The following is a 12,644-nucleotide window of genomic DNA, read 5'->3' on the forward strand; positions in this document are numbered from 1 at the left end:
GGCCAATCCTTGGCCTCGACTCCTAGTACCTACTGGCCAAGCGAGAGTACAAAGTTCTCGCGAGATTTGAGTCACTCCAGGCTTTTCTGGAAAGAACGGAAGTCAGCCAGCTGACTATTTTATTTGAAAACCTTGTGGGTTTTGTTTAAAATAATCAGAATAACCCTCTGATTGTGTGCCCGACCTGTACTCACAAGTTTTATTACATTCCTATGTACTCTCCCATCTGTTACCTTGTAATACGTTGTTTTGTTTTAATGTTTTGATTTTTTAGAGAGGAAGGAAGAGGGAGAGATGAAAACATCCCAGATGGAGAAACACTGACTCCCTACCTTTTACACTCCCCCTGCTGGCGATCGAGCCTGCAACCCGGGCAGGTGGCCTGCCTGGGAATCCAACCAGTGACCTCTTGGTTCATGGGTCATGAAACTGAACCACTGAGCCACACCAGCCGGGCAGTACGTTGGGTTTTTAATAAACGTGTTTGATGTTATTCTGTGGAGGCAGCATTGCACAGACTTTTTACTTCCAGTTAGTGGTAGTTTTCCTTCCTGTTGGGACTGCACATTGTACACAATACAGCGTTAAGTATGGATGCAATTCTGGTGCCTTCTGTTCTTCCTCATCTTATTGGAAGCTTCAAATCTTTAAGCTTCCTTTCAGAGTTCTTTTGATTCACGTTTGTGAGAATGGCTGAAAAAAAACTGCAAGTCGTTTTTTAAAAATTATTTTAAAATTATGAGAAACACCTGGCAACTTTATCTTTCCAAGTCTGGAGACTGCTGGCTTCTCTGCTTAGGCCCTAAGCCTTAGGGAGTAAAACTTCCCTTTTTGTCCTTTCCCCTTTCCTCCTCCCTTTCCTTATTCTCTCATTAGGGAGGTTTTGTTGACCATTTGCTCTCATGTGCTTGGCTGGGAAAGATCATGGCTTGTTAGTTACAAGCTGGCTGCAGATTGCCCATACTGTTTGGCCTTGTTTTAACTTTCCTGTCTCAGTTTCCCTATTTCTCCTGCCCTGGAATCTTGTAACAAAATAATGTTAGGGGGCTGAGTTCTCACTTTAAGTTTGTAAAATATTTTCATTAAACTATACAATTTGATCCCAACATATTCGTAGTGGTCATTTTTTCCTTTTGGTCATTGTAGTGAAGGGTAGTCGAATTTGCCACCTCAGAATATGTCACTTTGGTATAAGGATTATTTTGAGCTGAAGGCAATTGAAAAGCAGATACAAGAAAAGCTCTTTAAAATTCCTCTATTTCCTCAAAAGAAGACATAGATTTTCAAAGATTTCCCTTCTTGCACATGAGGAACCTACACAACCAACTTTACTAATTCATCTTTACCTACCATATGTTTCTCATATATTTGCCTTTCCATAATTTGATGCCTGTAAATATTTAAGGTCCTTTTCTTTTTGTTGCTTACATAAAAAATTTACCGTTCCTTTGTTAAGATACTCTAGCCACCTTTGTGAGTTACTCATCCCTGAGTTTTTCTCTTGAATATATGACATATTAACAAACTTTTTAGTTTTTCTCCTGCTAATCTTTTGTTACAGAGCCCCAGCAGAAAACCTAAAGGGTAGAAAGAAAAGATTCCTTCCCCTACAAACTTTAACTGTCCAACCACTCCATATATTGTCGGAGAGGTTATTGATGTTATGCATATTTCTCCCCTTAGCGCTTTTATTGTTTTAAACTTTTTTTTTATTGATTTTTGAGAGAGGGAGAGAGAGAGAGAGACATGATTTGTTGTTCACCTTTTTATGCATTCATTGATTCTTGTGTGTCCTGATGGGGATCCAACCCACAACCTTGGCTATCTGGAGGACGTTCTAATCAACTGAGTTACCCAACCACGGACTCCTCCTTGGTGCTTTTATTTTTTTCATATTTTTAAATGTTTTTATTGATGTTAGAGAGGAGGGAGGGAGAGAGAGAGAGAAACATCAATTGTTGTACCCTGGATACACCCTACTGGGTATGAAGCCCACAAAGGGGTATGGGCCCTGACCAGGAATAAACCTGTGACCTTTTGGTGCATGGGAAGACAGTCCAGCCAGGGCTCCCCCTCAGTGCTTCTAAACAAATGGGAGGGGGATCCAGCATTTCTCATTTGTTTACAGATGTTGTTACTGGGAAACCCCCTGTTGTGCTAGGGCTGCCTGTTGCTGTGTCCAATAAGGAAGGCAGGGTTGAATCATATAAGCCTTAAGGCATTTATTGAGAAGGCTAGCCAATCAAGAAGATAGGGAGCTTATAAGCACTCAAATCCTGTCTTACAGCAAGGTGCAAGTGACAGGATTATAAAGGGGAAGGGGCTAGGGTGAATGGAATTCATCTTCATGTAGTCCAGAGGTCCGGAAGAAGTCAGCTATGGTCCTTAATCACCAGGTGATGAGATGATGTTTTGACTCCTGGTGGGTTGGTCTGACCATGCGTATAGGTTCTGCTTGCTGGATTCACAGCTGAGTCACTTCCTAATCGCTTTGCACAAGCCTTAAAAAGGAAACATAAGAAAAATTTAACCCGCTACTCACATATAATAAACTTAATCTCCTATTCACATAAGTATGTGTTCTAGGATTTAAAATGATTATTTTTCAAATTAATTTAGGTGCTCTATCAGATTATAAGTCCTTCTATCAACATGAGAGTTGAAACTATTTGAAATCTTTAAAATGCTTAACACAAAATATTATGTTTTAACTACTAAGACCCCAGTTTAGTGTTCACAGAATTTAAGGCAAGCGATTGTTTACAATTTGGCCCCAAATTCTCTCGTCTTAATTAAAAAACAAAACAAAACACACGTTTAACTTGTAAAGATATCAGGAGACTATGCATAGGTTTGGGGAAATCCACAGAAAGCTGCCCTAACAGATCACTTTAAGTAACCTCAATAAATCCTAGCTCTGCAGACCAAGATTTAAAATATCAGGATTCAGCGCATCGGCGGCACACGCCACACTGTCGCGCGGCATTGTGGGATTTGTAGTCCCAGCCTGCCTCCCGGATTGTAATGTACAGTTCAGCCAGGGCTCAGAAAAAAACGCGGTTTGGGCCAGGGCCGGGTTTGGGGCGCCTGGGCACAACGGGCGGGCTTTGTGGCTTTCCCGGACCCCCGGTCCCGAGCGCAGGTGGGCAGCAGCCTCGCTCCTTTACGACCGACGGGCGGGCGCGCACGCTCTGCGTCACGCGGGCCCGGGCTGATGATAAATTCCGGCTTGCTTGTCAGGGTTGCTGTGTCACTCGGCCCGCCCGGCGCGCCCCTTCCCGGCCGCCCTTCCGCACTGGCGCTCGGGCTCTTCCGGTCACAGAGCGCCTCTCCCCTGCAAGTCCCTCTCCCGCCTCAGCCCTTCCCACACCCACCGCCCCTGCCGACTGATTTTGCTCGCGTCCGGGCCCAGGCGCCCGACCGACCGGGGCCATGGAGAGCGTCGCCGCCAGGTATCGACTGAGCTGCTCGCTCCAGGGCCACGAGCTGGACGTGCGGGGCCTGGTGTGTTGCCTCTATCCGCCGGGGGCCTTTGTGTCCGTGTCCCGGGACCGCACCACCCGCCTCTGGGTTCCGGACAGGTGAGCGCTGCGACTTCGGCACCCCCTCGCCCCTAACTATGTTGCAAGCTTCCTGCCGCGAGTGGGAAGAGAGCGAACCTTCCTTCCCTGCTGCGTCCTGCCCGCTCCCTTCCTTCCTGGCCTGCGCTTAGGGCTGCGTTCCCTCCCGGTTCTGAGAGCACGGGCACTCAGGGCGCGCGGTGGAAGCAACCGGTGCGCTTTGGTGGAAGGACCAGCGGATTCCGGTGCGCTTTGGTGGAAGGAGCAGCGGGTTGGGGGGACAGAGACCTGCTTTCGTGTCCCGACTTGACCACTAGCGAGTGGGTGACCTTGGACGAACTTCTTTCCTCTTGGGGCTTCAGTTTTTGGACGATGATGTCCGGTGTTGCTTTGAGATTTGAAAATTGATGGGCACCCTCCTAAATGAGGGAATGTGAAAGCGTCTGCTCTAGAATTTGCTCTGTAGTCTTCCTTCCCATTTGAGAACCTTAGTTCTCAAAAATTGCATTGCAGAAAGTTGTCCAAGTCAGAGTTTCTTAGTCTGGGGTCTGTGATGGGCTTAGATGGAGGGGATGAAATCTCTCAAATGTTTTATGGACGTATTGGGGATGTGTTGCTTTTTGAGGAGAGAAAGTCCATTGCCTCCTAACTAACAAATAAAGGCACAAAAGGTTAAGCTCCAGTCCAATCAAGTTCAAGAGTTCAGCCTTGATTTGGCTCATTGTAACCGGAAATTTAGGACCTGGAAAATAGATTTCAGTTCAGAAAGAAAAATTGAGGGGAGTTACTTTGTTAGCCTCCCATCAGTAGAGGTTTCACACAGAGTTTGGGTTATCCATAAATTCAGATGATAACTATGGATTGAGTGCCCTCCAATTTGTTTGATATTCTGAAGAAGAGGACAGACAAGTTCTATGTTTCATAGAACTTGCTTATAATGTGGAAAGGAAGATGGATCAAAAAACAATCTTCTATACCAGTGGTTGGCAAACTCATTAGTCAGCAGAGCGGCAAAACACGGCTCTATACTAATAAAAGGTTAATGTGCTAACTAGACCGGGAGACCTTCTGGACAAAGCCATGGTGGTGAAGCGGTGGCAGATCAGGCCAGGAGGGGGGGCAGTTGGGGGCGAGCAGGCCAGCAGGTGGAGTGGTTAGGGACAATCAGGCAGGCTGGCAGGTGAGCGGTTAGGAGCCAGTGGTCCCAGATTGCGAGAGGGATGTCTGACTGCCGGTTTAGGCCCGATCCCTGTGGGATTGACAGTTGGACATCCCCCATGGGGTCCCAGGTTAGAGAGGGTGCAGGCCGGGCTGAGGGACATCTCCCACCGCACCCCCCGTGCATGAATTTCGTGCACCGGGCCACTAGTAAATAATTACATATTTGGCATGAGGAAAACAAGTATCCATATAGAGTTGAGTGGAGAGGAGATGTTAAAGTAGAAAGCCTCTCTGAGCAAGTGTTTTCATTTTTTAATCTGACACAGATGGAGGTTGTCATGGGAGCCAGGAATAAGGAAGGTTGAATTGGAAGAGTACTGTAGGTGGTAGGAGGGACAAACACAGAGGCCCTGGATTGAGAAAGAAGAAAGCTCTTTTGTGCAGGAGGGAATGAGCTGTGAGGTGGGGCCAGTCTTTGAGGGCTGAGGAAGGGTTGTAGTACTCCAAAGCCCTTAGCAGGTGTCTTCAAACTACGGCCCGCGGGCCACATGCGGCCCGCCGAGGACATTTATCCGGCCCGCCGGGTGCCGCTGCCTGTCCTGCTTAGCAGCCGACTCGTCCCAGGCCCGCAGTGCACATAGGAATTTGTTCATAGTTTTTTTTTTTAACTATAGTCCGGCCCTCCAACTGTCTGAGGGACAGTGAACTGGCCCCCTGTTTAAAAAGTTTGAGGACCCCCTGCCTTAAAGGGTTTCAAGCAAGGAGCAGCAGCATGATTGGATTTAGCTGTTGAGAAATTCCTGGTAGCTGCTGGTGGAGGACAGATTGCAAAGGGGTAAATGTGGAAGTAGATCATATTGGAGGCTTTTGCAGTAGTTTAGCCAAGACATGATAGACTAGAATAGGGATATTGTAGAGCAGACTCCTGTATTGAATTGGAGATGGCTTCTAAAGGTCTCTTCTAAAGTTTTGTGATACTCCAAACCACCTCGTAACAGTAGTATGTATTTGAATACAATTACTGTTAATGTGTACATTTAAAATTGAGGTCAGTAGAAGCACATGCCCAAGAGGATATAAACATTGAAGTGAGGAGTATCTAAAGGGGATGCCAGTAGTCATGGCTCCGTCTGTGCATGTTGTGTATGAGTGACCTAGCTAGGTTGACAAGAACTTAAATCACTGGAGTGATTGTGTTTACCAGGAACTTGAGGAACTTTGGGCTGAAATGATCCTCTATCTGAAAACTGGTTCTTTCATTTAACTCGTGTTGTTTTTTTTGTTTTGTTTTTCAAAATGTATTTATGTATTTTTTTCACCTAACACTGACTGAGAGCCTGCATTGTGCCAGGCACAGGGCTAGATGGTAGGTGATTAGAGAGAGAAGATAGTTTTACTTCTCATTTCTAGTTGCTTAGGGTAGAGCATCTCATAGTCACTGGGTGATGAACTGCTTACGCATCCCAAACTAGAGTGTCTCAACCATACTTTTAGTGTTATAAAAATGTCCTCAGGCTGATATCCTGACAATTTTTATTTCATTGGAAATTAATACAGTAATGAAGCTCTGTAAAATGTTTGGAGCCAAGTAGTTAATGAAGGTTGTTTTCCTTAGGTTTCTGGATCAGGTGGTGTAGGGATGGACTGGAAATGGTGGGGCAATTTAATTTCAGGGATGCAAAATAGTTCAAGGGTGGACTAGATAACTCATCTTTCCCAAAAGCTCATTGGGAACCCCCAAAATACCTGGGCCTTCTGACAGTCTTTCAGAAAGGAAACATGTTTTTCTTTCTTTCTGGGTTTTTTTTTTTTGGTTGTACATTAATCTGAACCAGTCAGCATACCATTCTTTGAGATTGCTTCAGGACGCGATAAGCCCACTTCATATTAAACTGGATTTCTCAAGTCTATCACAGCTATGCTTTGCCGTTTGAAAACTATCCATATAGCCCTGATGGGTTTGGCTCAGGGGATAGAGCGTCGGCCTGTGGACTCAAGGGTCCTGGGTTCAATTCCCGTCAAGGGCATGTACCTTGGTTGCGGGCATATCCCCAGTGGGGGCGTGCAGGAGGCAGCTGATTGATGTTTCTAACTCTCTCTCCCTCTCCCTTCCTCTCTGTAAAAAATCAATAAAATATATTTAAAAACAAAAAACTATCCATATATTGGAAGACACAACCACAGATTTTACATCCTGCATTAAATCTCTCCTGACTATGCCATGGTCTCATAAACACTCATCACTTTGGGACCTTAGACAAATATTTCTATGGGGTTTGTTATTAAATCAGAGCAAGTCCCTTCCCACTCCCCATTTCCCTTTCTTTTTTATTTTATTGTTTAAAGTATTACATATAGTACTACATATATCTCCTTTCCCCCCCCCATTGACCTTCCCCCAGCCTCCCTTTCCCCCTGTCACATGCCCTCATCCCAACCCCTCCCCCCCAGTGTCTTGTGTCTATTGGTTGTGCTTATATATATTTTATTGATTTTTTTACAGAGAGGAAGGGAGAGGGATAGAGAGTTAGAAAAATCCATGAGAGAGAAACATCGATCAGCTGCCTCCTGCACACCCCCTACTGGGGATGTGCCCACAACCAAGGTACATGCCCTTGACCAGAATCGAACCTGGGACCCTTCAGTCCACAGACCGACGCTCTATCCACGGAGCCAAACTGATTAGGGCCACATTTCCCTTTCTTGAAGGCAAAATTTTCATCTCCTAACTGCTTATTTTTTATTTTACTTTCTTATCCTATCTAATAAAAGAGTGATATGCAAATTGACCATCACTCCAGCACACAAGATGGCTGCCCCCATGTGGTCAAAGATCCTGCCCCCATGTGGACACAAGATGGCCACCACAAGATGGCCAGCAGGGGAGGGCAGTTGGGAGGGACCGGGGCTGCAAGGGAGGGCAGTTGGGAGCGATCAAGCCTGCAGGGGAGGGCAGTTAGGTGTGACCAGGCCGGCAGAGGAGGGAAGTTGGGGGCAACCAGGCCTGCAGGGAAGGGCAGTTGGGAGGGACCCAGGCCTGCAGGGAAGGGCAGTTGTGGGGGGACCAGGCATGCAAGGGATGGCAGTTAGGGGTGACCAGGCCTGCAGGGGAGGGCAGTTAGGGGCAAACAGGCTGGCAGGGGAGCAGTTAGGCATCAATCAGGCTGGCAGGGGAGTGGTTAGGGGGTGATCAGGCTGGCAGGCAGAAGCAGTTAGGGGCAATCAGGAAGGCAGGCATGAGAGCAGTTGGGAGCCAGAAGTCCTGGATTGTGAGAGGGATGTCCGACTGCCCGGTAGGATCAGGCCTAAACGGGCAGTCAGACATCCCTCGAGGGGTCTCAGATTGGAGAGGGTGCAGGCTGGGCTGAGGGACCCCCCCCACCCCCCGTGCACGAATTTCATGCACCGGGCCTCTAGTCTGTATATAAAATGCTATATAGTCATGTGCTACTTAACCAGGGGAATACATTCTGAGAAAAGTGTCGATATGTGATTTCGCTGTGCGAACCTCAGAGTTCACATACACTAATCTAAATGATATAGCCTGACTACACACCTAGACTATATGCTCTTAAGATACAGTCCTGTACAGCACATTACTGCACAAAACAACACCAGATTAAATCATGCACAGAGACAATGATACAAGTTCAGAGATGCTGTAAACAGATGTTTGAGGCTCCTGCAGTGTAACACAGCATACTGTTTTTACAACAAACTTATTTTTATGAGCATACTCTAAAATAACCATAAAATGCATAGTATAGTAAATACATAAAACCAGTTACGTGGCCTTTTATTATCATTATCAAGTACATAATTGTATGTGCTATATTTTTATACGAATGGTAGCCCAGTAGGTTTGTTTACACCAGCATCACTACAGATATGTAACCCACTCCATTGTAATCTTATGGGATTAGCATCATATGCAGTGCATGACTATATTGCTATTTCTTTTTAATTTTAAAATAGTGTATTTCAGATATTTTCTATAGATCTTATTGTGGAATATGAGAATTTAGCTCTCTTTTCACCTTCTGCCAATGCCCATCACATATGCCCTTAAATTGACTTCATTTAAACTGAATCAGTATTGTGACTGTACAGAGTCTCTGTGCACCTAAGCTATGGAGTAAACAATGATAACTTCAACAATTTTATGATCTCCCTATAGCTACTAATTGCCTTATTTTGGGTTTTCATTTGCTTAATTTTCTATGTATCACTAATTCAGCTTTAAATACTAGTTTATCTCTCTCTTTTCAAGACTTAGACATATTGGATATTTTACAGTTTCATCTTTCTTTTGGTGGAAACTTTTCGGACCTGCTCTGTCTGTCCTTGGTACACAACTAATCCTAGGACCTCCCTTTATTGTCATCTCCTCTCTTCCCTTTTGGACCTCTTGTGTTTTATTTATTTACTAGTGGCCCACTGCATGAAATTCGTGCACGGAGGGGGTGGTTCCCTTAGCCCAGTCTGCATGCTCTCCAATCGGGACCCCTTGGGGGATATCCAACTGCCGGTTTAGGCCTGATCAGGATTGGGCCTAAACTGGCAGTCTGACATCCCTCTCACAATCTGGGACTGCTGGTTCCTAACCACTTACCTGCCTGCCTAATCACGCTAACTGCCTCTGCCTGCCTGATCACCCCTAACTGCCCTCCCTTGCTGGCCTGATCTCGCTCCCAACTGACCTCCTCTACTGGCCAATTTGGTTCTAATTGGTCAGTTTCTATGCCAGTCAGTGTCAAAAGCTCCACCGCCTAGGCAGCCATTGGCTCCTTACATTCACCCAGATTTGGTTCTAATTGGTCAGTTTCTGTGCCATTCAGCATCAAAAGCTGTCTCCTAGGCAGCCACTGCCTCCTCACAGTTGACCCAGATTTGGTTCTGATTGGCCAGTTTCTGTGCCAGTCAGTGTCTCTGGGCCTATCAACAGGGCCTGATCAGAAAGGCAGGGCTGATCAGCAGCTCTGGTGGAGGCTTGAAGAGAAATGGTGGCAGGGCTGCTGGCCAGGCTTGGAGGGAAAGAGAGAGGCATGTGTTGGTCAAAAGCTGCCTCAGATGCTACAGATCAGCCCCTGCTTCTCTTTTCAGGTCTCTTTCTGGGCCTGATTCAAAGCCCACTCAGCAGTCACTGCTGGGTCACCAGGCCTGCAGCTGCAGTAGTCAGCGCTGGGTCGCCATGGCAACCCAGTGCTGACTTCCTGATGGTCAGCCTTTGGTCTTGATCGGTAGTTACACGCTGACTCTTTATTTTAGAGGTTTTTTTTTTTTTAAATATGTTTTTATTGATTTCATAGAGGAGAGGGAGAGAGTGATGGAATCATCAATGATGAGAGAGAATCATTGATTGGCTGACCCTACGGGGGATCAAGCCCGCAACCTGTGCATGTGCCTTTGACTGGGATCGAACCTGGGACCCACTCCCATACATGCCCTCACCCCCCAATGTTTTGCATCCGTTGGTTATTCTTATATGCATGCATATAAGTCGTTCGGTTGATCTCTTATTTCCCCCACCTCTCCCTAACCTTCCCGCTGTAATTTGACAGTCTGTTTGATGCTTTACTGCCTCTGTATCTATACTTTTGTTCATCAGTTTATACTGTTTTTCATTATCCCCAAATGAGTGAGATCATGTGGTATTTTTCTTTCATTGACTGGCTTATTTCACATAGCATAATGTTCTCTAATTCCATCCAGGTACCTACAAATGGTAATAATTCCTTCGTTTTTATGGCAACATAGTATTCCATTGTGTAGCTGTACCATAGTTTTCTGATCCAGTTGTCTGCTGACGGGCACCTAGGCTGTCTCCAAATCTTAGCTATTGTAAATTGTGCTGCTATGAACATAGGGGTGCATATATCCTTTCTGATTGGTGTTTCTAGTTTCTTAGGATATATTCCTAGGAGTGGGATTACTGGGTCAAATGGGAGTTCCATTTTCAGTTTTTTGAGGAAACTCCATACTGTTCTCCACAGTGGCTGCACCAGTCTGCATTCCCACCAGCAGTACACGAGGGTTCCTTTTTCTCCGCATCCTCGCCAACACTTGTCGTTTGTTGATTTGTTGATGATAGCCATTCTGACAGGTGTGAGATGGTATCGCATTGTCGTTTTGATTTGCATCTCTCGGATAATTAGTGACTTTGAGCATGTTCTCATGTGTCTCTTGGTCTTCCTTCTGTCTTCTTTCGAAAAGATTCTATTTAGGTCCGTTGCCCATATTTTTTATTGGATCATTTATCTTCCTTTTATTAAGTTGTATAAGCTGCCTGTAGATGTTGGAGATTAAACCTTTATCAGTGATAATTTTTGCAAAAATGTTCTCCCATACAGTGGGGTTTCTTGTTGTTTTGTTGATGGTTTCTTTTGCCGTGCAAAAGCTCTTTATTTTGATGTAGTCCCATTTGTTTATTTTCTCTTTGGCTTCCATTGTCCTAGGGGCAGTATCAGTGAAGAAGTTCTTTCCGCTTATGTCTGAGATTTTGCTGCCTGTGGATTCCTCTAGTATTTTTATGGTTTCCCGTCTTATGTTTAAGTCCTGTATCCATTTTGAGTTTATTTTTGTGTATGGTGTAAGTTGGTGATCTAGTTTCATTTTTTTGCATGTATCTGTCCAATTTTCCCAACACCATTTATTGAAGAGACTGTCTTGACTCCATTGTATGTCCATGCCTCCTTTGTCAAATATTAATTGGGCATAGTGGTTTAGGTCGATATCTGGATTCTCTATTCTATTCCATTGATCTATATGTCTGTTCTTGTGCCAGTACCAGGCTGTTTTAAGAACAGTGGCTTTGTAATACAGCTTGAAATCTGGTATTGAGATCCCTCCTACTTTATTCTTCTTTCTCAGGATTGCTGTGGCTATTCGGGGTCTTTTTTTATTCCAGATGAATTTTTGGAGAGTTCTTTCTAGGTCTGTGAAATATGCCGTTGGTATTTTAATGGGGAGTGCATTGAATCTATAGATTGCTTTGGGTAGTATGGACATTTTAATGATGTTGATTCTACCAATCCATGAACATGGTATGTTCTTCCATCTGTTTACATCTTCCTCTATCTCTTTTTTCAGTGTCCTGTAGTTTTCCGCATATAGGTCTTTTACCTCCTTGGTTAGGCTTATTCCTAAGTATCTTAATTTTTTTGGTGCGATGGTAAATGGGATTGCTTTTTTAGTCTCTCTTTCTGTAAGTTCACTATTAGTGTATAGAAATGCCATAGATTTCTTGGCATTAATTTTGTATCCTGCTACATTGCCTAATTCATTTATTAAGTCTGTTAGTTTTTTGATGGAGTCTTTCGGGTTTTTTATGTACAATATCATGTCATCTGCAAATAAGGACAGCTTTACTTCTTCTTTTCCAATTTGGATGCCTTTTATTTTTTCTTCTTGTCTAATTGCAATGGCTAATACTTCCAGCACTATGTCAAACAGGAGTGGTGAGAGTGGGCATCTCTGTCTTGTTCTTGTTATTATGGGAAATGCTTTTAGTTTTTGTCCATTGAGTATGATGTTAGCTGTGGGTTTATCATATATAGCCTTTATTATGTTGAGGTATGATCCTTCTATTCCCACCTTGTTGAGAGTTTATATCAAGAAAGGGTGATGGATTTTGTCAAATGCTTTTTCTGCATCAATTGATATGACTATGTGATTTTTATCTCTCAATTTCTTTATGTGATGTATCACATTAATTGATTTGCAGATATTGTACCATCCTTGCGTTCCTGGGATAAATCCTTCTTGGTCATGGTGTATGATCTTTCTGATGTAGTGCTGGATTTGATTTGCTAGAATTTTGTTGAGGATTTTGGCATCTACATTCATGAGGGATATTGGCCTGTAATTCTCTTTCATTGTGTTGTCTTTATCTTGTTTTGGTATTAGGGTGATGCTGGCTTCATA

The 12,644-nt window shown here is 44.4% G+C and overlaps 1 protein-coding gene across 1 annotated transcript in view; it reads left to right on the top strand.

Annotated features, from left to right (window-relative positions):
• Positions 1–3,238: 3,238 nt before the first annotated feature.
• The window catches only part of PLAA (phospholipase A2 activating protein), a 43,727-nt gene continuing 34,321 nt past the window's right edge, over positions 3,239–12,644 (top strand). The window contains exon 1 of the mRNA XM_080668592.1: positions 3,239–3,581. Coding sequence (XP_080524718.1) covers positions 3,433–3,581 — 149 coding nt within the window. The 5' untranslated portion in view covers positions 3,239–3,432. The remainder of the gene's footprint in view (positions 3,582–12,644) is intronic.

Source organism: Plecotus auritus, assembly GCF_963455305.1.
Source record: "Plecotus auritus genome assembly, chromosome: 5".
Classification (NCBI taxonomy): domain Eukaryota; kingdom Metazoa; phylum Chordata; class Mammalia; order Chiroptera; family Vespertilionidae; genus Plecotus; species Plecotus auritus.